Source organism: Ipomoea nil, unplaced genomic scaffold (genome assembly GCF_001879475.1).
Source record: "Ipomoea nil cultivar Tokyo-kokei standard unplaced genomic scaffold, Asagao_1.1 scaffold3016, whole genome shotgun sequence".
In the NCBI taxonomy this organism is placed as follows: domain Eukaryota; kingdom Viridiplantae; phylum Streptophyta; class Magnoliopsida; order Solanales; family Convolvulaceae; genus Ipomoea; species Ipomoea nil.
The window spans coordinates 2,001,152-2,028,999 of NW_017619444.1; the positions used below are offsets into that span (position 1 = coordinate 2,001,152).

Sequence of the window (27,848 nt, forward strand, 5' to 3'; positions counted from 1 at the left end):
AAATGTCCGCAACAATTGAATTTACATTACTATTCAAGGGACTAGCCTTCTCGTCAAAGTAGAACAAGGGTGATTTTGTCCTTTCACACTAACGTTATCAAACTCGGAACCGTACAGATGGTCCACATATGCTCTTCCAATTACAGAGCGCCACGTAGAAGGTGACCAAACAGTTTTTTTAATGTACACGTGTTAAGTTACAAGTGGTTGAGATTATATTGTGACTTTTATGGAGTAAGGCAGCCAATAAATTACATTTGATTTACGAAAAAGTTTACTGTTACTATTCGAAGGTATTCTTTGAATGAAATTCATATTGTGACCTTAGATTATTCATAGCTTATCTACTCAAATCAAGAAAGTCAATAGGTAACTCTCATGAGAAGTCAACTTAGAACATTGTAGTTACCAAATTAACTATTCAATCAATTTAAACAAATTAGCCTCTTTAATCTACGAGTAAACTTTCATTTTTTTACAATATTTTTAATTCTATGATAAGGCGTCTTGCTTTGATTGATTTCTTAAAAAAAAAATAATAATAATAATAATAACAACTTTATAGGAATAAAACATTTGCTCTTTATAATAATCTGCAAACTATAAATAGTGATAAATATTATTATGAAGATTTTATGTGACAGACTCAACTGAAAAGATTTAACAAAAATTAAATTTATAATTTCTATTAGGAAAATCAGACTCCACCTCTTTCTAGTCATCTATCATTTTCCTTAATCTTTAAGGTGGTTGGTTAGAAATCAAGATCCAATTAAAATTAAAACATTACTCAAACTAGCACAGGGAAGTTTCCTGGTGCTTTCCAATATGCAAAAGTAAAAGGGAATAATTTATTGTAAAACGGCAATGATGTGAAGAATCCAGTTGGACCAAGCATATTCCTCTCCCCAAGTCCCAACCCCTTCCAATTATGCCCTTTCATTTTATACCTTTTTAATACGTTTTTTCCCATTTGGTGGAAGAACCGAAGAAGGGTGCTTTTGTAATTGGAATTTACAAACATATAATGGTAATTTAAAAATAATAATAATAAATTGAAAGTGATATAATTGTGAGCCTAATAGTTATGTTGTGGGAACGACACAGTGGTAAATTTATAAATTTTATACTGTAGATTCATAATTTTTTTTTTTGAAAACGTAGATTCATAATTTTGTTTTTCATTTGTTGTTAACGGGATAGATCCATAATTTCTAAGCTGTAGATTCATAATTTTTATAATGTAGATTCATAACATTTATACTGTAGATTCATAATTTAGGTACGGTAGATTCATAATTTATATATCTATACTGTAGATTCATAATTTCTATATCTATATTGTAGATTCATAATTTATATCCTATTTTGCCATTTCACTACTTTTCCCGTCAAGCCCTGTTCTGCGCTACAATCCACACATACCATACACGGAAACCTACTGTAGATTCATAATTTATGTACTGTAGATTCATAATTTATGTACTGTAGATTTATAATATCTGTAACAACAAATGAAAAACAAAATTATGAATCTACGTTTAAAAAAAAAATTATGAATCTACAGTATATAAATTATGGATTTACCTCTGTGTTCACCATGTGCACGTTTCTACAACATAATTTGCATTGTGAGCCCACCAATGCTACAACTTCTAGGATTGTTTTTTGTGTGTTTTAAATTAAAATCTCATCTTTAAACTATACTAATAAACTAAGAACAAATTTAAGAGTTGAGATTTTTTGGGAGTCCTAACATTCACACCTCACCTTTCACTATATCTTACTCAAACATAACAATCTTTTTTCCTAACAATTTGAGTTTTTTCCTAAATTTGTTATGAATCCACCAATTTATAAAAACCATTTTATAATTATTTCTTAATTTATTATTATTTTAAAAATTATAATTATTACTATTTATATTTAAATTGAACATGTTGAAATTTAATTTAATTGAAAATTATAAAGTTTTAATTCGTATAATATGTTTTTTAACAATATGTTATTAAATTTATATATTACATTAAAAATTACATTGCATAACTTTTAAAAAATTTAATAACAAAATTAACTTTTAAAAAAAAAAAAAAAAAAGTTGGTTGTTGCTTGCAAGTCTGCAACAGCCATTTTGATTTTTTTTTTTTTTAAATTTAAATGATAAACATTCAGAGTGGCCACCGGCTAGTGACAACTTTGAAACACCTCAATGGGCACGGCATGCACTACAGGAGCGCGTCCTCTTTCTTTCTTCCTTTCTTCCTTTTTTCCTTCTTCCAAAAACCATAACTTTACAAGAAAAAATAAAATTGTAAAAATTTATCTTCCCATCAACTAAGAATTCCATGTTGAGCTTTTTTTCTTTTGTTATACAAAAAGCAGTAAAAAAAAAAATCCCTGTTGGATTTGTTCTAACAATCAGTGCTCATTTATGTCACACGTAAAACGTGAATGAATGTCTAGCAAACAAAAGTTCAACTACAAAATGGAATGTATAGAAAAAAAAATAAAAAAATTATACTAGTAGAGCAGAGTTGATTACAAATTATAACTTCATGATAATAATGATTGCATGTTTTAACATTTAACTTTGTTGTTCCCAAAAGATTGAATCTCTAATCTTAAGGGTCCCCACGCTCCGACTCGACAAATCATTAAAAGGATGTAAATTATGGTAACTCAGTTGAACACATAAGCTAGATCATTGCTTACTGTGCACAAAGAGCCCCCATCACTTTAAAAGGTTGCTCCCACATTGTCCCTGATGAGACATACTCGATCACAGGTCATTGTTCCCAAACTTCACCATATGACCAACTGAACTACCCATGTGGACAACATTTAACTTACAATTATGGCTCGTGGAGCATGAGATAATTGACAAATAAATTTTATAATGCTAAGATCGAGAATTACAACTAGGCATTTCCTTAGACATGTCAAAGGCCAATGTCAATTTAAATGGTGGGCGTCGGTTGGGTTGGTCGAGTTCAGCCCCTACTCGATTCAAGATGTGGTGTTATGACTTATCATGGAGAAATGTAGATAAATGGTTAATATCTACCTACTTATCACTAATTAGTTTTAAGTATGATATGTCAACTAGATAGTCAAATAACTCAATGGTTAAGTGTGCTTGATTTACAGCGCCACTGGAAGTAAGCATAGTGCAGTGCCCAGTCCCAGATGAAATGTGGGCATAGGTCGGGCCAAGTCCAGTCACAGGAGGATGATGAGCATGGAGGCTAAAGACCGAGTCAGGCATGCTACGTGCGCAACTAAGCATGGTGATCAAAGGTTGCGGCAGCACGGGAAGGGAATTGTTGGGTGTCGGCCAGGTTGGGCGAGTGCATGGTTGGGCGTTGGCCGAGTTCAGCCACTGCTCAGATAGACAAAAGGGTAAATATCACTCTTATGTAATACCCTGTTTTTGTTTTGAGTACTACTGACTTTGTTAGAATGTAGTATCTAGTCATGTATACTTTCTCAACCTATTGTAGTATCTAATCATAAGACATTTAATAAGTCTTGTATAAGTACATGTGTGATGTGTAATACTTGTTAGTTAAAATGTAATACATATTTATGAGATCAAAAAAAATATTACTTTGTATGTTTTATCTAAAATATATTACACATATTAGGTGTAACGGTCTCATACAATAGATACTCGCATTAATTCTATGTTGCATTTTCTTTTTTGGCAAAAACTTATATGAGACTGTCTCACCGTGAGACGGGTCGAACCAAAATGAAAATGTAATACTTATACACACAAATGTCATACTTATATGTTCAAATGTAATACTAATCAGGAATAATTTTTTTGTTGATTATAAGAGTAAATGTAATACTTTTACATTTCGATTTAAAAAGTATTACATTTTTCTTCAAAAGTATTATATTTTTCTTTATAATTAATAAAAATTGTATTTCTAATTAGTATTACATTTGAACATATAAGTATGACATTTGCATATTGATTTAACTCGACCTGACTAATCTCACAAATAAAGATTCGTGAGACGGTCTCACGTGAACTTTTTTTTTTTGGATTCCTAGTTTCAAGGCTTAAGGATTTATTGGTAAAAAAAAAAAAAAAAAAAAAGAAAAAAAAAAGGGGTAAACCGGAGCCAAGAATCTCAACTAGTCAAGAAGTCAACAAGTCAATATAGCTTTCAAATCAAACAAAAAGGCAAAGAAAGAAAAAAGTGGCAAACAAACAACTAAAACTTCGGAAAAGTCAGGCTGGAAAAACGAGACCGCAAGAGTCAACCGAAGGACATTTTTCTCTGGTTCAAATGGAAAGTTCAATTGCCTATGCTATAAGAAAAGTCGTTGCATCTTTAACATAAATTCACCGGTTTAGTTACTTTTTTTTTTTTTTTTTTTTTTTTTTTTTTTTTTTTTTTTTCATGTTTCTCGACGTGGTCATATACTCAGATTGTACACTAAAACTATGTTTGACAAACCTAGTTAAAAAGGTATAAGTTAGAAGCTGAAAATTGAAAACCTGTTAATTAACTGATTATGCTTAAAAGTAATTGATAAAATTAATTTTTTGATAAGATGATAAAATGTAAAAAGACTAAAAAAGACATTTGCATAAAATTTAAATAATGTGATTATTATATTATTTTTATATTATAAATATATGAATTTTTTTTTGATAAAAAAAAAAACTTGTATAATTTATTATATGAATTATATACGGAATGTTTACAATTTACATACTGAATATTCACATTTTATATATTGAATGTTCACAATTTATATATTGAATGCTCACAATTTTATATACTAAATGTTCACAATTTACATCCTAAATGTTCACAATTTGAATTGTGAACATTCAATATGTAAATTGTGAACATTCAATATATAAATTGTGTATTTTGACTCAAATTCACCTTGCAAAGTGGACCCGGATTCATGGCATAACTATAGATTTAGCCAATTGTTATATCGTGGAACCGTGTCCACCTTGTAAGGTGGGAACACATTTCTATGTTCATAATTTTTGAACTTCATATTTACAATTATTGAACTCTATATTCACAATTACAGAACTCTGTGTTCATAATTACAGAATTCTATGTTCATAACTCTAAAACTCTATGTTTATAATTTTTGAACTTCATATTCACAATTATTGAACTCTATATTTACAATTACCGAACTCTATGTTCATAATTATAGAACTCTATGTTCATAACTCTATGTTCATAATTTTTGAACTCTATATTCATAATTATGACAGTTTTAAAATTGTATCTACCATGATCAAGGTGGATACGGTTACACAACATAATTTGCCGCAGCGCCAAACCATATTGGTCAAAAGTTATATTCGGTAGAAGGGGCCCAATTGGTCCATTGATATGCCTTGATTTGGACATGGCGAAGCAATAAATTCAAGAACTCGCTAAAGTGTATTTGTCGGATTTGAAGAAATAAAATAAGACATTTGCAAAAAAAAGAAATAAAATAAGCCATTGTATGTGGAAGTGTGGGTACACAATAAAGTGAACTGGTGACCTGTATGGGTTGAGAAAAATCAATCAATTTTATTTTTGTTATTAGTCAAATTTGGCATATATTGTACAATAGAATAAATCACTAATGAAAAGTAATAAAATTATAAAGAGAAAGTGACAAATGAAATAATCAATACATCATTAAACAAGGAAGAAATGTAAGTAGTGAAAATAAATTAAGTGTACAAGAAAGTAAGTATAGTGTATTTTTTTTTTATTGAAAAAAATAATGTATTAGTTATTATATTTAACGACGGTGACAATTTAAAAAAAGAAAAAAGAGAGAGATAATGTTAGGAAGAGTTTGTAAAGCATATAAGAAAGTAAACATAATGCACAAGCTAATATTGTACATGCACATTTTTTTTATTTGATTAAAATCTCATAACTATTGACATTTATATAATTTGAAATTTAGACTAGACATTATATCTTGAAGGCAGTCGTTATATCGTGCACCGCGGTGCATAACCGATTATGCACCGCGCGTCAAAACGATGCCGTTTCTGCAGTTATAACAGAGTGATACTACAGTGTGTCTAAACCGACAATGTCTCACGTATTATTTTTATATTATCAAATGAAACTGCAGTTATATCAAAATGATATTGTAGTTGTCGTGAAATGAAACTACAATATATATAAAATGAAACTGAATAACATTTCACATATTTGAGTGTATATTGTACAATGAAGCTGTAATTATATTGAAATGATCATGTAGTTGTGTTTTAATGAAACTATAATGTATATAAAATAAAATAAAATAAAATAACATTTTCACATATTTGAGTGTATAAATATTGAATGAAATTGTAGTTATATTGAAATGAAACTGTAGTTGTGTTGAACTGAAATTGCAGTGTATACAAAATGAAACTGAAGAACAGAGTTATTTTTTGCGAAGATTCTGTTTCTTTTCACTAAACAAAACGACGTCGTTTTGATGCGCGGTGCATGATCGATCATGCACCGCGGTGCACGATATAATTTGCTTCTTGAAGGGATACAAATCTTAGTCCAAAACCCATGGGCTAGCTCGATAAGACTAAAAAATTTAAGAATTTGGACCAAAAAAGTTTAACCCAATAAAAATTAGTTAGATTAGCTAGAAATAACTAATAAGCAAGTCTGCTATCTGGTTACTGGCAAATTATTGTGTGGACTATCATCCATATAGTGCTGTATGGACCATAAAAGAATGTGCATTTTTAATATACTAAAAATATATTATTTTTGTACTGAATGTATATTATATAAAATAATGTACTTTTAGTATTTAAATAATATACTTTCTCTGAATTCAAAGTACATTTTTAATATACTAAAAGTACATTATTTTATAGTATACAAAATATGGTCCACAAAATAATAATTGTCGATTGCTTGAGCCACTCAAAGACTACTCCTTGTTTTACAAATGATGTAAAACAAAATATACAATAGTTTTTTAAAAAAAAAGTTTTTTATTAAAATTTTAATTAACTTATTACAAAATAAATTATTTTTATAAAAAATAATAATGAAAAATAAAAAAGGTATTGTAATTATCATATTATAAGTATAAAAAAAGAAATTATTTTTGACAAACACTTTGTGCTCAGATGGCATGCAGTGATCTCTTACATGTGAGAGATCATGAGATTAAGCCTTATAGAGACGTTGTCCGATACTATAATGTAATAAAATCAGTAACATTCAAAAAAAAAATTATTTTTATTTTAAAAAAAATTTATTTATATATTTTATACAAATGTCTATAACTATTACATTATGTTTTTGAGTTAAAATTTAAAATTAGAAATACAAATTGATAAATGTTTTAAGTTTATATTTTTAATATAAATGTACTAATGTAATAAAGTCATTAGCATTCAAAAAAAAATTATTTTTATTTTATACTTTTTTTTGAATGCTACTGACTCTATTACAATGTAGTATCCATTCATAACTACTTTCTCAACCTACTGACCAATAATGCCTCCACTGGAGCTCAAACTTACAACTTCTCATATAGGAGTCCAACCCGGGTGCCATATGTGCACAAGATGCTTGGCTATTTATATACTTTATACAAGTCTATAATTGTTACATTATGTTCTTGAGTTAAAATTTAAAATTAGAAATACAAATTGATAAATGTTTTAACTTTATACTTTTAATATAAATGTACTAGTTTGTTAAAATTGAAAGTTTAAAATGTTAACTTTAAATGTCAAAAGTATTTGCTCCACTCGCCCAATAAGTATGATAATTCGAAGTTTTAGAGTTAGACAAATTATATGGACAATAGTTTACCTTGCATTATGGATCTTGTCTTAAAAGAACATTCGAATTATGTACCTGCCGTTAATGTATTGTGTACATTTAGTTAACATATTATATACTTGTAAATAAACTAAAGGTACACAATATGTTAATTATAATAAGTTCATAATTCATAACAGTTCAAAAAAAGTACATAATTTATTAACTGTAAATACATCATATATTAACTGCAGGTATATAATATATTAATTGTAATAAATACATAATTTATTAACTGAAAATATATAATATGTGAATTGCAGATACATAATTGGACAAGTTCCACCATGCACAACATAACAATTATTAGAATTAAGGCCAAAATTTTTTTACCCAATAAAAAAGTCCAACAGCTTGTCTGAGCTAGTCTATAATCAAGTGAACTAGCTAAATTAACATCCTGACAAATTATACAATGAACCATGGTCTACGTCACACTATGAACCGGAGAGAAAAAAAAAAAAACAGTGAATCCGTTAACAATGGACAATAAATTTCTGTAAGGTCAATGTAGTGTTATTTTCGTTGCGGTTGCGATGTTTTACTCAACTTCTCTCATTCTTGTTTTTCTTCTCATCGTCTCCCATATTCACTCAGCGATCTTCTACTCGACCATGTATCAAACAACAAATAGATGCAATCAAAGTTTTCACAATTAGCGTGATTGATGTAAATTCACGAATTGTTATTGATCATAGTTCATCAATTCTAGGTTTTTGATTCATTTATTATTGTATTTGTTATAGGGTTTGTGATTGTTTTTTTTAGATTGGAGTTTTTGTTATTGCAATTACTGATAATCATCTAGCTAGTTTCATTTCATTACAATATAACTAAAGTATCATTTTAATTCAACTACAGTTTAATTTGATAATATACCTTCAATAGTCAATATGAAAGACATGCTAGTCAGTTTCATTTTATATATACTGTAGTTTCATTACAACATAACTAAAGAATTATTTTAATTTAACTACAATTTTATTTGATAATATACACACAATATGTGAGACATGTTAGTCAGTTTCATTTTATATATACTGTAGTTTTATTACATCATAACTAAAGTATCATTTTAATTCGACTACAGTTTCATTTGACAATACACACTCAATATGTGAGACCCGCTACTCAATTTCATTCTATACACACTATAATTTCATTACGACACCACTAAAGTATCATTCTTATTCAACTTTAGTTTTTGACAATTTACGCTCAATATGTGAGACATGCTATTCAGTTTCATTTTATACATGTAGTTTCATTAAAGCACCACTACAATATCATTCTAATTCAACTACAGTTTCATTTGATATACAGTCAATATGCGAGATTTGTTATTCAATTTCATTTTATACACACTATAATTTTATTACAACATCATTTAAAAAAAAATGAGCACATACAAAACGTAACGAACGGAATAGCTGCCGTTTCGACACCGTTTTGACCATGGTCCATTAAATAATGATTGTTGAGACATTCCTAGTGTCCTAAATCTTATTTACTCAAGTATTTAGCATGTCATTTATATTTATGGGCAAAAACTTGTGTAAAACTGTCTCACGTATACTGGCTCTGATACCAAATGTTAGATATATTAAATATAATATATTTAATATAATATATATTAAATATAATATAATATATCTATAATATATATTAAATATAATATATCTATATATTATATTTATATATTGAGAAGAGAGAGAGAGGGGAATAGATAACTTGATTGATAATAAAAGCTTGAATACAAAGACTATTTATACTAGATAAGATAACTAAAATTAAGGAATTAATGCTCCATGTAAAGCTAACATCATGGCCATGTACTGCACCTATAATTACTCCCATTATTTTTAACCAATTAACTAACTACTTGGTTTAATATTACTAATAATAATAATAATAATAATAATAATATTATTATTATTATTATTATTATTATTATTATTATAACATTCTTGTAATTAAAGATTCAATTTTAGTATACTATCTAAAAATGAACTTTCAAATATAGTAAAAATAAACCTTCATATACTAAAAATAAACACTTATCCCCTTGTAACTAGACCATGATCCACAATATAATTTGCCCAGTTCAAACAACGTTGTAAATTGAAATCAGATTTAAGAATGCCATAGCCCTAAATAGTTCAAACAACATTGAAAATAAGATAAGATTTTTCCCAGAATGAGAAGCTAAATTCAGATGTTTACAGATATTATAGTGTTTTCTTTTCTAATGTTCTATCCACCAAGAAAAGAAGAAAAGCCTGAAACCAGAAATTGGTTTGGTATAAAGATTTGGCAATTCAAAAAGCAAAAAAACCTAAAACATTACACTTCTTCATGGCTTCATGAACAAAAGGTAAAAAGCAGTGTCCTCACCTTTGTTTCTGTTCTATCTACCCTCAGACTTGACGAGCTGCGAGAAAACCCGACTCATGGAGACGCCCGAAAGATCGTTGAGATCTGTTGTTTGGAACGGAGCAGCTGAGGCACTTGTGTCGGTGTGACTGAAATCATTGACTTGAGGAGAAAGGTCGATGAGGTTTGTGCTATTTTCATCGGGATCGTTTGGAACGATAGCTTCCTGTAGCTGCAGCGCGTATTCCAGGTTCCACAACACATCTCCTATCGAGGGTCGGTCCATGCCAAAATCTGCCAAGCATTTTTCTGCTGTCTCTGCAAATTTTCGGAGAGAATCTGGCCTTATTCTTCCCGCAAGTTTGGGATCGATTATTTGTTCGAGTTGTCCCTTCTGTTGCCACTTCATAGCCCATTCCGCTAGGTTCACCATTTCCCTAGGAAGAGATGGATCGATCACGGGCCTAGCGCAAAGAACCTCAAACAAAACGACACCAAAAGAGTACACATCCGACTTCTCCGTCAGTTGTTGCCTTCTAAAATATTCGGGGTCCAGGTACCCAAAACTCCCTTTAACAGCTGTGCTCACATGGGTTTGATCAATCTCGGGGCCGGTCTTGGAAAGTCCAAAGTCGGCGACTTTAGCCATTAAATTCTCGTCGAGCAATATGTTGGCAGACTTGACATCACGGTGTATAACTGCTTTAGCGTAGCCGGTATGAAGGTAGTGCAGACCTCTAGCAGCCCCGATGCATGCCTCGAGCCTCTGTTTCCAGCTCAAACTAGGAAGATCAGAGCCGTAGAGATGACCCTTGAGAGTCCCATTCTCCATGTACTCGTAGACTAGAATCATCTCGTTCCTTTCATCGCAATATCCTATCAAGGAAACCAGATGGCGGTGGCGGAATTGAGAAAGCATTTCAATTTCCGTTCTGAACTCCGCAAGACCTTGTTGGGACTTTGGGTTGCCCCGCTTTACAGCTACTTTTGTACCATCGCTTAACTCGCCCTTGTACACCTTCCCAAACCCGCCAATTCCAATAACCCAACTCTCGTCAAAGTTGTTCGTTGCTTCTTGTACAGCTGCAAAAGGAACGCGATAACTCAAATTAGAAGCACCGCTTATGGTCGTCCAATTTGAATTCTTACTTCCCATAGTGTGGGAAGTGGTTCCGTTAATCGAGAAAGGAAGCCATGTTTTTGACTGCCCAAGCTGCTCGTGTTTTCTCCTTCTGTGCAGGCAAAACAGAACGCTAACCATAGCCAAAGCAAATGCTACCCCGACGGCAACTCCCACTATTACTCCAACCTTCTTCTTTGAACCCGTGCCAGAGGAAGGAGATACAGAACTTATACTACTGAGGCTGCCCGCAGAATTGTTCATCTTCATAATCTCCAGACCATTCAGAAAGGCATCGGGGAAAGCACTTCTAGGAGACGGGCCAACACTTACACGAAGTTTGTCTTTATCACTCGATGCAGTAACATAATCGATGTAATAAGCAGTGGCCAATACTTCACCAACTACAGAACCCGGATCAAAATCTGGAGCCACATTTAACGAATCTATATAGATATTATACAGGAGCTGATTCGGGGCTGGACTCACTATGTCACAGAAGTGTAAGCGAAGAAAATACTGGAACCCAGGATCCACACTGAACTCCCAAGTCACGTTGAAATTCGCATTGGGATTATCACTGTCCACATTCATCTTAGTGCACGTTCCATAAACCGTCTTGGGTGCAGAATCTTCGGTTGCTTGACCAGATGTGTACTTTACGGATGAGATCTTGGACAGAGATTTTGCGACTTTTGGCTCTTTTAAGAAACCTTGGTCAGAATCCCAAGATCTCCATAGTGTATCGTTGTCGGGTGTCAAAGGCGATCCGCCCATGTTCACCCTAGCAACCGTCTCCAGTGCTTGTCCAGACAGGCCATTGAACGTCCCGGCTGGGCTGATGGATGCAGCAGTATCAGCTATGAGCGTGTCGGGAACTGATACAACCTCCAACGCGTTTACATAAGCGAACGAATTATCTGAAGGGCTGAAGGTTATCACAAGGTCCCCCGATGCTACATTCACCGAGAATTCCTTGGCAGTAACATTTTGAGGGCTAAAATTGGCAAGGAGAACATGGTTTTGGGCGGAGACCGAGAAACTAGCTGCCTTCATATTATAGTTCTGGAAAACAAACGGGTAGAAATAGAGGCGGATCCAGTGCCTCCCACCCTGGCTAATCGAAAGCTTGTAGCTCGATTTTTCACTGAAAATTCTAGCTGTCTGATAAAGCAGAGAATCCTCTGAGGGTATAATGGAGTTAGAAGGGGCAACAGCCAATATGTCTTGTGAAGTTGAAAGGAATTTTGAGGCTGATTTATCAGACACAAAAACCCTGCCACTCACTTTGCCATCATTAGGTGATCCACAGTTTATCAAGTATTTATCTCCAGGATCAAAGCTAGAACCAAAACCCCCCAAGAACACTATGAGCAGAGCCCAGATTACTAATCCAAAACCCCAATACATAATCAAACACACAAAAAAGCAAAGAATCTTAAATTATAAGCCTAAGATCTATGAAACTGAGATGACACTCAGCGTTTCAACACAATGCTTACCAAAATCTGGAAATACCCAATAAAGAAAACAGAAGAAAATGGGGAAAGATGGCACCTTTGCAATCAACTGAGAAGAAACAAAACAGAGCCGGGTAATCGGGTCGGGAAATTTAGTATAGAGCCAAAACACGGGAATATGACTATATTCTTCGCCGCCTAAACAGCTGGAATCCAGTAAACCACTGGCAGGGGGGTTTAGAAGCTGAGAAGGATCACCGCAAAAACAGACAAATGAGAGATTCCTAAGCACAAAATTCTTTCACTCACAGTTCATGTGGACATCGAGGGTTTCCGGATTAGGGTGACAAACGGAGAAATGGGATGGGGAAGAAGGGCTAAACAGTGATGAGAAGTTGAAGTTTGAAACCGAGTAATATAAACATGAGTAAATACCCAAATTCACAAATTGTTCATCAACTTTTAATTTTAACTATAGCTAAATTCACAAATTGTTCATCAACTTTTAATTTTAACTAATTAAGTTCTTAACTTTACAATTTTAACACGATTTGATTCTCTATCTATTTGATCGTTTGTTGACTGTGATTTTTGAAAATATATATGTAATTTCATGATCCATCGTCGAGTTTTTAAGGTTCCGGTTGCATTTCCAAACCGCACTGTTACATTTGAATCCACTGCTGAAAGCAATTTGCCAAATCTTGTCGCCTTTCTTCATCACCTCTTTGGATTCAACGTAGTTGAGTTCGTACCAGAGTGAAGAGTTAAGAAAAGTGGGGTGTTACATGAGCGATAGACTGTGTCACGACAGCGGATGAAGGCGAGTAGCGGTGAAATTACATATATATCCTCAGAAATCACAGTCAACAAATAGTCAAATAGATAAAAGATCAAATCGTGTTAAAATTACAAAGTTAAGAACTTAATTGATTAAAATTAAAAGTCGAAGATCAATTTATGAATTTAGCTATAGATAAGAGACCATTTTAAGTATTTACTCTATAACATCACTTCAAAACACCCAGCTGTACGAGAAAGGAAAGAATGGAGTTTGTAATTAATGAAAACAGACAAAAAATGTCCAACAGGCAACAGCAATAATAAATTTCCAGAAGTTTTGTTTTGTTTTTTTTTTTTTTTTTTTTTTTGGAATTTCCAGAAGTTTTTTCTGTGGAGTTAATTCCAGCAACGATCCTCTAATTATATTGATTTTTCAAAATTAGTCCCTGCCTTTTAATTTGGACATTTTACATTCTTTGACTTTCAATTTCTTTTCAATTGGGATCCTTTCATCAGATTACGGTAAAATGGACTTTAAATGAAAGGGTAACATTGTACATTTCATCTGCCTAATGTATAATTCTTCATATTTCTTCCTTATATACACGACTTCAGACATCAAATTCACTTAATTGCTTAATACCTAATGGATTTTTGTTCTTCGAGTAGATTTAAAGATTAAACAATTAAGTGAATCTGATGTCCGAAGTCGCTCATACGAAGAATTATACATTAGACAGATGAAATGACTATTTTACCATTTCATTTAAAGTCCACTTTACTGTAATTTGACGAAATGACCTCAATTGAAAAGAAATTGAAAGTCAATGGACGTAAAGTGTCTAAATTAAAAGTCGAGGACGCATTTTGAAAAATCAATATAATCGGAAGACCATTACTGAAATTAACTCTTTTTTTTTTTTTTTTTTTTTTTTTGTGTGTGTGTGTGTTTCTTTTTCGCATTAATATTATTTGAATTTTCATTTTTCTAGAAGATGTTTCACATTTATACGTTTGCATTTAATAACTGTCAATTTGAAGTGCACTTAAGTCCACCTTTCCAACTTGAAAGAGACGGTGATTATTTTGGCTGTTCCTTCTAATTTCTTAGGGCGTGTTTGATTTGCGCTTAGGAATCGAAATCGTAATAAAAATCAAATAGTTAGTAATAGTAATAGTTTTGATGAAAATATTTTGTATGTTTGGTAGTAAAATGGAATTAAAATGATTACTATATTGATATTTGGTTATATATGACTCTATAATGAAAATAAAAGTTTTAAAAATACAAAAATAAAAAATCAAGACAATTGATCTTAATATTATAATGACATCCAAAACACAAATATAAACAAAAATCTAAAAGTAATAATCCAAACTTAAACATTAGATTAATAATAAAATGGAATGATCTCTCTTTTTTAATTAGGAAATGATGTTTTTAATTGGAAGGGTAATCAAATTCCGTAGTTGTGTTTTGAAAAATTGTCAATCAAACACTAACTATAATTTTAATTCTCATTCCTAGAAGACCCATGAACCAAACACATCCTTATTTTAATTTCCCAATTTTTGTAAAAACATCCTTTAAAAATTTGAAAATAAGAGTTTTTCCCACTCTCGATCCCACGATATTGTACTTCTCATATATTTTGTTTCTAAAACTATACTATCAAATTCTTACTACGTTCACTCATTTTAATCAAATTTCAATACTATTATATCTAACTGTGTGATCTATAATATTGAGGATTCAAATTTGAATTCGACTATATTGAAGAGTCTACACGTTACTTAAATTTAAATAACTCACATTATTATTATTGATCGAAACTGCCAATTACTTCATAATGTGACATTTTTTGTAGAATTTGAAAAAAAAAAACAATTATTAGCTATCTGTACATTAACTAAATGTTATTAGAGCATCCTTATCAGTTGATGTTATTTCTCAGTTATTTGTGGTTCCCAGCATCCACCTCATCCTCTATCATCTCATTTAATTACAAAAAACCTTTCTTCACATCAATTTTAAGTTATTTCTCAGTTTTTTATGCACCCACCATTTAACCCACTATATTTTAATTATTTCTCTCACTTATTGGGACCACAAATATATCATACTTTGCATAAGAAATATTTTTGAAATAACTCCTCCCCACATCAGCTATTAACTTTGAGTGGAGAGAATTCATGTAGAAATAACTCCTAAATAACTACTAGTGTGGATGCTCTTACGAGTTAATAAAAAAATTAATGTAATAATTAAATAAAAGTAGTACGCATATTAATGGATAATTTTGAGTGGGGAATTTAGGAAAGAGAAAATATGGTTGTTAACTTGTTATTAGGAAAAGGGAATCATAGTTGTAATTGGGTGGAAGCCAACTTGATGGTATGATTAAACACCAGTCACCAGCTGTCATATGAGAATATTTCTCAATAATTTTCATGATTTCTCACATGCACATAATTAAGTTCGGATTAGTTCATGTTTTGACTCTTATGCTTAGCTTAGGTCAAGGGCCAGTTAGGGGCAAACAGATTACATTTTTTAATTTTTTTTTTGAAAATACAGTTTTTAATTTAATTACATTGTTGTTAAAATAAATTCAAATATTTTATTTTGCCAAGCACCTTATGCTCAGATGGCATCCGGGTTGAACTCCTATATGGGAGGTTGTAAGTTCAAGCCTCAATGGAGGCATTATTGACTTTTTGTGCTTTAGTACTTTGAGAAAGTAGCTATGAAATGATACTACATTGTAATAGAGTCAGTAGCATTCAAAAAAAAAAAATCAAATATTTTAATATTTGATTTGAACCGTTCATTATTTTAATAGAATATATATAGAAAAAAGTTGAAGTGTATTAAAAGTGAATGAATTTTTCACACTTGACTATGGTGTCACTAACAATTTTGATTCGTGACTTTCAAAAATGTAGAATTGGTCCACGACTATTACTTTCTTAGCGAATTTGGTCCTTCCAATGCATTATCGTTCATTTTTTTTTAATTTTTTTTTCTTATTTTAACGTGGGTAATATTATCTTTTTTTAAATCTTACCATCAGTAATAGTGTATTTTACTCTTCATCTTTTTTTTTTTTTTTTTTTTAAATTTCTTCTTATATTTAACAATATTATAAAAATGATTACTTAAGATGCATTTGGTGATTTATTTATTTTTCGTAGCGGTCATAATTGAATAAACAATGTGCAATGTTCACTTTCGCATCTCTATTGCCCGTTAGCATGTTCAACATAAAATATACTTAAACACAAAATACACAAATAACATATACAATTTAACTATTAATTTAAACATTCAATCAACGTCGAACACAGTGACTAATTTACTCGCTGAATTTAAGCACCTCTAATTGAGTATTTTACTACTTATATTTATAATGTGTATTAATAATACGTATATATATAATGTGCATTAATTTGTGAGATTTATAATATGTTATATGTGATAACAATTATTTAAATAGATTTATTAATTGATATAAAATATATTTTGTGATTTTGAATATAATAATATCAATAGAGAATTAGAGATGACGTTGTTTATAATTTATTTTCTATTCAAACTATTTTATCTAATTGATTGTGTTTCACATTTTATCATGAATATTTTTATAGCATTTTCAAAGTGCTTTAAAATTTCGCCCCTAGCCAATTATATTTATGGCTCTAACCCTCGCAAATAAGACAATAGTTTCTGTATACATCATCAATAATGGCTTTTAATCACAAATTGATCACAAATATATGTCACAACCTGTACAACTAGGCAATCTTAGCAATTTATAATCATAGAACTCATAAAGAAAACAATCTACCATCTTCAAACCTAGAGAGAAAAAGCTTTGAGCTTCATTAATGGAGATTAGAAGGTTGAGATGGTTACCTTGTTGGTGAGAAGACATTCTTTTTTATTTTGAATTGTTAAAGTGTCTTGCATGATGAAATTAATGATGAGAAATTGCAATTGCATGCTTGTTATGATCAATTTTGCATAATGTGATTGAATGCTACCATGATTTTGCATGAACTCTTTTGTGATGAAATCTTCCATGGACTAATTGGGGAAGATGAAGTTGACTTGTTGACTTTTTGAGTTGAGCTTATAATGTGAATGTGATGAATGTGCAATAATGTAGTCATCTTTGGCTCAATTTAAAATGTGGAAATTGACCAAGAAATAGGGGAAACTATGGCAAAATTTTTGTAGAATTTGGTCATCCATCTTTGGAATGACAAAAGGGAATTTGAATATAATATGCGTATGATTAATGTGTGGTTTTTTATTTTATTTTATTTTATATGCATGATTGTGAGAACATTTTTCTTGTGAGCAATTGTAGGAAATGTGACTCATGCAACCAAAGAAGAGGTGAATGCACAAGAAGAGGAAGAGATACCAATGCCACTACCAAGGAGACTACCGTACCCGATGTTACCTCATGAGTTCCCCGAAGCCAATGACCGGACGACCATGTAGGCCTACGTGTACTGACTTCACCAATAACTGATGAAGCAGCTAAAAGACGTCAAGGAAGAAGTAATCGACATGTCTGGTAAAATGATGCGGCTGTTGGCACATCAACGCGAGGTTATCTACGAGCAGCACAACAAGATTGGAGTGTTGCACACTCAGGTCGCGGAGTTGAGGGTGATGTTGGCAAGAGCGCAAGGGCAACATGCGGGGAGGATGGAGCCATGGATGGCAGCGTCATTGGCGCTGGTCGCGCATCACAGGGACGATTGATGTTACAAGGACACAGCACATCCCTGGGGAAAGAATAAGGCTTTTGTTCCAAGCGGGTTTGATCACAATTTCATTTGTTTACTTTTGAGACACTATGTTTGAATGCTTTGCATTTTATTACTTTCTTTATTATGCTTTTATTTTCTTTTACTTGCATGAAGCTTGCTTATCTCTAGTTGATGCATGGAGTAGTTAATTTTCTACTTTAATACTCTCCCTAGAAAATAAACTTAGGACTAGCTGCTTTATATTGTTTTATTTTACTTTCCTTATTGAAAAAAAAAAAACGAAAAGAAATGAAAAAGGGAAAAGTACAAAAATATTAGGTAGGAATAGCCTTCCCATCCCTTTTTGTAAGCTTAAAATTGTGCTATAGTTCTTATGCCACTAGCCAATTTTTATGAAGCTTTCTTATGGAAAGGGGCAAAGGCTAATGGTTTTTCAAAATAAAGAGATCGGATATGCACTAGATTTGGTGACAACTCTCTATTCCTTAACTTTTAAGCCCCTATGCTTTAATTCTAAAGTGTGGAAATCTTGGTTGGTATGCACATACTTAATTGTCTTTACTCTTTCACAAAGGATTAGTTTTCAAGTACACCCAAGTCCTCGTAAGAATCCTAAAGTGTGGAAAAAGGGGACAAACACTTTTGTTGAGACCTTAATCTTTCTTGCCCACCTATGTTTTAAGAACATCGAGGACGATGTTCATTTTAAAGTGTGGAAAGGGAAGCACTTTGTGCTTAAGTGTCTTTTGTTACTTAATTGATTCAATGGTGCTTGATTGACGAGTGTGTTGGATATGGAGAGTGCGTCGTTGTTCATATCATGTGATAAATGTGATAGTAATGTGCCCGTACAAAAAAGTTTTTATTCTTGGAATATCCTTTGGAAGTTACACTTTCTTACACCCAAGTGAGAAATTGCATAGAAAAACCATTTAGGTTTACATTTGATGCATGCTGGTATGAATTCACCTCCTATCTTTCTTAGACCTTAGTAAACGATCTCTCGAAGCGGGAGTGTGTACTCTTCAACCTTGGAAAGACAAAAAAAAATGCAAGGTTGGGAATGAACTTAATCTTGGCAAGGTATGGGGCAAAAGGTGAGCCTTATGGTGAGAATTGAGAAAGAATTCCCTAACCCTAAGAAGAAAAAGCATGAGTGAATAAAGTAGGGGAATGACGATGAGAAAAAAGGCAAAGACCAAAAAAAGAATTTGCCTTCCCGTGAGATAAAAAAAAATAGGTAAGCCATCTCGCTAGAATTTGGGGCAATTCCATTGCACTGTCTTCGAAAAAGCGTAGAGCTCTACGTGAAGTCGGTTGTCCCAATGATGATGTCTTAGGAGATTAGAAAAAAAGAGAGTAAAAAGAGGGGAGCCATTGCTTATGTCGGGATCACAAAAGATTCCTTCGGGCTAAAACATAGAGATCTATGCCGCGGGGAGTCGATCTTTGGCATAAGGATGGAAGCATGAGAGAACCAATGCTTAAGTCGGGGCCAAAAAAAGTTTTTCCGGGGTTAAAACACGGAGCTCCGTGCCGGAGGAAATTGGACCTTGGCTTAAGGTTGGTGAGTGGCCCATGCCAAACCATTCACTTATTTTCTTGTAAAGGACCTTGGCGTTATAAGGGGGGATATCGGTTGGGATGTACACATCGTTCCCACTAGTGTGGCTCGGCTATAAGCCTTTGCAAGATGGGAGGTGAATACCAATTTTGGATTGCATGCTTGATGATTGGTGTGAGAGTGTACCCTCCTTTGTTTTAATTTTATCTTTTAAGAGTTTTTGCTTCCTTAGATATTCCTTGAGTTGCATTAGTAGGGGTACATGACTAGCATATTTATTACATGATATGAGGGGCTTCACCCCCTCCTTTGGCTTAACACTTATCTTGCTTGACCATTGGATGAATTAAGTTATCATTAAGTTTGGTTTAAGTGTATCTTTGACACTTTTATGATCATTGGTTGATTGAAACTTGCTTTAGGACAAACAAGGCTAAAGTGTGGAAACATGTGATAAGTGTCAAAGACACACACTTTTAAGGTCTATTTGGGGTGATTCTAAGCCAAAAAAAATCCTTTGTGTATCCATTTTTTGCCAATTTAGCTATGTTTTGCATCTTATTGTAAATTACCACCACACTTTATGTTTTGTGTGTTTTTAGGTAAGTTTCGGGCTAAAACAATGCAAAGTGGCACAATTCGGAGAAAAGCGGGACAAGAAGACGAGCGGAGACCAAGCCATAATGAAGGCCACAACGCGCGTTGCAGCATGCGTTGTGAAAATGCAGAATCATAGCTGATTTCCAGAAAGTTCAATGCGCATCACAACGTGCGTTGTGATGCGTGTTGGACGGAATAAGTTCTCGAACAACGTGCGTTGAAGACTGCGTGGAAAAGCTACGGAAGGGATTGAAATGGGAGGCTATTTAAGAGGTTTTAGATCAGAATTTTAGGAGGAGGATTGGATTTAGAAAGCATTTTGTAAGAGAAGGAAAAGAGAGAGACACTTTAGACTTTTGGTATATTAGATTACTCTAAATTGTAGATCTATGCTTGTATTTCTTGGGAGATTCATTGAAGGAAGAGATTGACAACCTCCAATTCAAGAGATCTTGCAAGACTTCTTCTTATTTTCTAATATACTTGTTTGGTATAATCTCTACTCTTCCATTTCTATTTCTTTGATTAGATTTTGATTCATGAATGCTTTTATGTTTCTTATGGCTTTTGTAGGCTAGATTAGCTAGGGTTTGAATTGTGAAAGTGTGAGATTATGATGCCAATGTGACTTAGTTCTTGAATTAGAGATTGATTGATTGCTATACTTCTATGTCTTGTTGTTGGGGATTGATTTATATGCATCTAAGGAGCTTGATCAACTCCTAGGATTGTGTTGAGTGAATGACCTTTGCTAGGTCAATTTAAGCTCCCATCCTTAACATTTCCTAGCTCAAGGAATCCTACGGGACTTGGTTGGGAAGGTAATGTAGCCATGGTATTCGATGAAAGGTTTAGGCAAGTCCTAAACAAGTCGTAGTAGTCTATGTTATGAAAGGACATATGCCATTCCCTAGACTTAGCATATGCATCATTCTCTACCTATGTTAAATGATTCAAGAGCATCATAATCCAAACTAAGCAATTCAACCCTAGCTACCTTTACATTTGTTTACAACTTGTGTTTAGTTAATTGATTCATTTTGCTACAACAAACATTTAAATTGTGTGCGCGTGACACGCTTTCAAACAATGACGATGTCTTTGGTTTCCAAAGGTAGTAATCGGGGGCAACTCCAATTTGTCATCCCTTGAGAACGATACAATCCGGGATTCATCCCAACACACAATCTTTGGACACCTAATCCACGAAAGAGGAGAAGGAACCGTTGTCAATGAGTAGAAAGAAAACTGGTCGTGGACCAATTCTGCAACCACAGTGAGATGGAAAAGACAATATTACCCACGCTAAAAATGGGAAAAATAAATACTGGCTAAAATTGAATGGAGAATGCATCAGAACGACCAAATTCGATAAGAAAGTAATAATCGTGGACCAATTCTGCAAGTTCTGAAAGTCGTGGATCAAAGTTGTTAGTGACATCATAGTCGTGGGACCAAAAGTGCGAAAAATTCAAAAGTGAATGCACCCCAAAAAAAAAAAGACACTCTCTTAGTTAAGTATGTCGCGTAGGGCCTTTTTAGTGGGATTTATTTCTCCCGTGTGATTTGTGAACGAACTATTACACAATAGCGAGATTTACTCGGTACAAATTTAGCAAATGTATTTATTTTTATATATTATAAATGCTCTAACCAATATATAATGCTTAGCATTTATTTTTGGTATGATATTTGGTTATAAAGTACTTGCTATTATAATTTTTGTAGGGGAAAAAATTATTCAACCTTTTCAATTCAAGCTCTACTTCAAAAAAAAAAAAATGTAGTCAAGTTTAAACTTAATTTAAAAAAAAATAAAAAATATAATGACTGTGCTTCAGAATAACTATAAAAGGAAATTGTTTAACGTTATAAATAGAGTAAGATACTAAATTGGGAAAGTTATTCTTGCTGAGAGAGTAGCGGCGATGACATCTATCTTTATCTAATGAGGTGACTTTGTCGTTCGGCTCCTCATACATAAATGATGTTAGGATTAGTCGTCTCATTCTCAAAATCAAATTAGAAAACATTAAATATTGTTTTCAGAATGCAATAGTATATGATATGACATACGTTGAACTGCCTATATCCACCACAATCCGATGAACTATCACGTCAAAATCAAATTGAACTTTAAACTTTGACTAGTCAAACTCAACACAACTTAATTAGATTATATTGTTGTTCCAATCTAAAGTCCACAAAGCGAATGTTCTGATTAGTAACTTTGCTTACTCCTCTCTTGACATTTTTTGGGGGTCTAAATTTGGCCAAAACCCACAACACACACTATAGTGAACTCATTTTTTCAATCACATATAGAGATAAATTTTCTCTAATAAAACACTAAAAAAAAAAAAGAAAAAGAAAAAAAAAACAATCCGTCCTATAATCACTCCGTAGTCTACTATTAATATTTAATTATATATAATGAAAAGAAAAAGATGCTTTACTTGTGAATTGGTTTATCTTGCTTTACATGACGAAATCATCTTTAACCTGACATGACATCTCAGTTACCATTTTAATTGGTGGTCATAGATTTAGACCACCACAGTTTAAACTTCGTTGGTCGAAGCTCAGATTCTTTGAGATGAAATTAAAATGTTTGAGATAGTATATAACATATACTACATTGTAGAGAATTATAAATATTTCAAAAAAAAATTTGTATTTTGATAATATATTAATCGAATTGTGTCTATACACACTTAAATTTAACAAGTCAAACTCTTTGAACTACAATAAATAGAGAAATTAAAGTTTAGAACATTATAAATTGTAATAGAGTCAATAGTACTAAAAAAAAAAAATGTAACAAGTCAAAATTATGAAAACAAACATGAATTCATAACAGGTTACCGCAACACGACACCAAACAACCCCTAACCCATAATTATTTTTTTAAAGCTACCAATTTGCCAAATTCCAAATTTAACCCACACAACTATTTATGGCAAATTATGTTTTGCAACCGTGTGCACTACGGGTCTAGATTCATAATTTCTATACTGTAGATTCATAAAATATATACTGTAGATTCATAATTTTATAAATATATGTTCATAATTATAGAGCTATATGTTCATAATTTTCGATGTTCATATTCCCAATTGTTGAACTCTGTATTCACAAATCACATAACTATATGTTCATAATTTGATAACTATACAGTTTAGAAATTATGAATCTACAATACAGATATTATGAATCTGCAGTATATAAATTATGAATTTACTGTATTTAAATTATAAATCTACGGTTTAGAAATTATGAATCTATAGTATAAATTTTATGAATCTACAGTATAGAAATTATGAATCTACTGTATAAAAATTATGAATCTAGACCCGTGTAAACACGGTTGCACAGCATAACAACTCTATTTATCAATATTCCCATCCAAAAAGCAATACCAATCTTTAAAAAAAAAAATATTGTCAAACACAATATTTATAATCTATACTATATATAAAAACAAAATCCTGAAATTTTAACTTCCCGCCCAATTCCTAAAAAATCTCTCTTCCTAATAAAATATATTGATTTCTACTTTCCCATTCGTACAATAATTCTGCGTTAAAATTCTATTCTAATATTATAAAATACTGTAATACAATCTATACTATATATGAAAACAAAATCCTGAAATTTTAACTTCCCGCCCAATTCCTAAAAAATCTCTCTTCCTAATAAAATATATTGATTTCTACTTTCCCATTCGTACAATAATTCTGCGTTAAAATTCTATTCTAATATTATAAAATAGTGTAATACAATCTATACTATCTATACTATATATAAAAACAAAATCCTGAAATTTTAACTTCCCGCCCAATTCCTAAAAAATCTCTCTTCCTAATAAAATATATTGATTTCTACTTTCCCATTCGTACAATAAATCTGCGTTAAAATTCTATTCTATTATTATAAAATAGTGTAATACAATCTATATACTATATACAAAAACAAAATCCTGAAATTTTAACTTCCCGCCCAATTCCTAAAAAATCTCTCTTCCTAATAAAATATATTGATTTATACTTTCCCATTCGTACAATAATTCTGCGTTAAAATTCTATTCTAATATTATAAAATAGTGTAATACAATCTATACTATATATAAAAACAAAATCCTGAAATTTTAACTTCCCGCCCAATTCCTAAAATAGTGTAATACAATCTATATACTATATACAAAAACAAAATCCTGAAATTTTAACTTCCCGCCCAATTCCTAAAAAATCTCTCTGCCTAATAAAATATATTGATTTATACTTTCCCATTCGTACAATAATTCTGCGTTAAAATTCTATTCTAATATTATAAAATAGTGTAATACAATCTATACTATATATAAAAACAAAATCCTGAAATTTTAACTTCCCGCCCAATTCCTAAAAAATCTCTCTTCCTAATAAAATATATTGATTTCTACTTTCCCATTCGTACAATAATTCTGCGTTAAAATTCTATTCTAATATTATAAAATAGTGTAATACAATCTATACTATATATAAAAACAAAATCCTGAAATTTTAACTTTTCCCGCCCAATTCATAAAAAATCTCTCTTCCTAATAAAATATATTGATTTCTACTTTCCCATTCGTACAATAATTCTGCGTTAAAATTCTATTCTAATATTATAAAATAGTGTAATACAATCTATACTATATATAAAAACAAAATCCTGAAATTTTAACTTCCCGCCCAATTCCTAAAAAATCTCTCTTCCTAATAAAATATATTGATTTCTACTTTTCCATTCGTACAATAATTCTGCGTTAAAATTCTATTCTAATATTATAAAATAGTGTAATACAATCTATACTATATATGAAAACAAAATCCTGAAATTTTAGCATTCAAAAAAAAAAAAAAATCCTGAAATTTTAACTTCCCGCTCAATTCCTAAAAAATTTATCTTCCTAATAAAATATATTGATTTCTACTTTCCCATTCGTACAATAATTCTGCGTTAAAATTCTATTCTAATATTATAAAATAGTGTAATACAATCTATACTATATATAAAAACAAAATCCTGAAATTTTAACTTCATGCCCAATTCCTAAAAAATCTCTCTTCCTAATAAAATATATTGATTTCTACTTTCCCATTCGTACAATAATTCTGCGTTAAAATTCTATTCTAATATTATAAAATAGTGTAACACAATCTATATACTATATATAAAAACAAAATCCTGAAATTTTAACTTCCCGCCCAATTCCTAAAAAATCTCTCTTCCTAATAAAATATATTGATTTCTACTTTCCCATTCGTATAATAATTCTGCGTTAAAATTCTATTCTAATATTATAAAATAGTGTAATACAATCTATACTATATATAAAAACAAAATCCTGAAATTTTAACTTACCGCCCAATTCCTAAAAAATCTCTCTTCCTAATAAAATATATTGATTTCTACTTTCCCATTCGTACAATAATTCTGCGTTAAAATTCTATTCTAATATTATAAAATAGTGTAATACAATCTATACTATATATAAAAACAAAATCCTGAAATTTTAACTTTTCCCGCCCAATTCATAAAAAATCTCTCTTCCTAATAAAATATATTGATTTCTACTTTCGCATTCGTACAATAATTCTGCGTTAAAATTCTATTCTACTATTATAAAATAGTGTAATACAATCTATACTATATATAAAAACAAAATCCTGAAATTTTAACTTTCCGCCCAATTTCTAAAACAAAATCGTGAAATCGGCCTCCTCAGCGGGAGCCTTGACCGCTGAACCGGCCTTTAATTTTTTTTTATTTTTTTTTAAGTTGTAAAGTGTCAAAAGTTCGGCAAGGCATAACTTTTGACGCCGTTGTCCGTTTTGGACAAATATTTTTTTGAAATCGCGTATTTTTTCGAGATCTATCCACCGCAAACTGCCGTAGGCGGTTTGACCCACCAATTTCTAAAAAGAAATTACTTTATTGAAGAGTTTCTAAGAAAAAACTATGAGAACCTTATGTTTTATTAATGAATTTTTTAAAATTTTTAATTCAAGAATTGTCCCGTGCATTATTTAATAATCTTTCTTTATAATTGGTCAAATTATTTAATTATGGTAAATTTGGGAATAATTAATGATGGTAATAGAAATCCTAGAAGAATATAGAATTGAACAATATTTAATTATTGTTATATTATTATTGTGACTCACGGAATACAAGAGTTAATGCTATTTTTGGTCCTAGACTTATTGGGGCATTGACACTTTTCATCCTCCATAATAAAAATTACCACTTAGTAGCCACGTTTATTGATCGTTGGACAGTTTTGATCCTCCGTCAATGACGCCGTTTGTTGACCGTGAAATAGAATGGTTTTTCTGTCTTTTTATGTTCTGATCCTTGTATTTCTCAATCCGTTGGTCACTGCTACATCCATTTCTTCAAACTGAGGTTATCCGCTTCAGTCCTTTCTAACATTAAGAAACCATCTTCACCCAACTAACAATCACAAATTTTACATTTGACATCAATCTCAAGATAATGGAAACAAGTGCAGTTGGAATAGAAAGGGCGTTAGTCCATGTCTGTGGAAATTTTGTCGAGCATACAACATAACTAGCAAAGTCAGGAATATCACCCAACCCCTCCCTTAACCTTTCTGCATCAGCTATAATAGGTATGCCCCTACTCTATTGCCTCATGCACTACAATCAAAGCAGTCTCATGCAGCCTTCCATCTAAGTAGACAATATTTACTCCAAGCGCTGAAGACAATTTTGATTTGGGTATGTAGACCCTCAGATATCATGGGTGGATATCCTGGAGTGAAAATGCACGTGCGAGTTTTTTTTTTTTGGTTGTCAACAATGACATATGTGAATGGTGAGTTTCCTCCTTTGGACACCACCATAAAAGATGTATCAACACCATCCCTTTCAAGCTCATCAAGTATTCTTTCGCCATGCGAGTCATCAGCAACCTTAGATATGATCCTTGGATTAACACCAAGATGAATTTTATCATCCGGGTTTTATCAAAGCATTGCCAGTGTTACCACCTCCTTGAACCTCAAAGCTGGTGCTCCGATTTTTATCATCCGGGTTGGGGAATGAAGCTACAGTAGCCAGGAAGTCAACACCGGTCATTCCAACACCTCAGACAATGCGATTTTTGGGGAGCGGCGGATTCCACATTTTCAGATTGAAACTTCAATGAATTTCAGGTAGAATAACAGAGTTTTTGAGGTTGTGCACCAAGTAGTTGTGGTCAGAGAGAGAGAGAGAGAGAGAGAGAGAGAGAGAGAGAGATGGGAAGGATATTTGTGGTCAATATGGAAA

At 31.8% G+C, this 27,848-nt stretch overlaps 1 protein-coding gene across 1 annotated transcript; it reads right to left on the reverse strand.

Moving 5' to 3' along the window:
- Positions 1-9,999: 9,999 nt before the first annotated feature.
- On the reverse strand, positions 10,000-27,426 carry LOC109163298 (receptor-like protein kinase HERK 1). Its single transcript, XM_019312050.1, has 2 exons — positions 27,416-27,426; positions 10,000-12,803 (listed from the first exon to the last, which is right to left on the reverse strand). The coding sequence occupies exon 2, from the start codon at positions 12,745-12,747 to the stop codon at positions 10,252-10,254; it is 2,496 nt and encodes an 831-aa protein (XP_019167595.1). The 5' UTR covers positions 12,748-12,803; positions 27,416-27,426; the 3' UTR covers positions 10,000-10,251.
- Between the last annotated feature and the right edge of the window lie 422 nt (positions 27,427-27,848).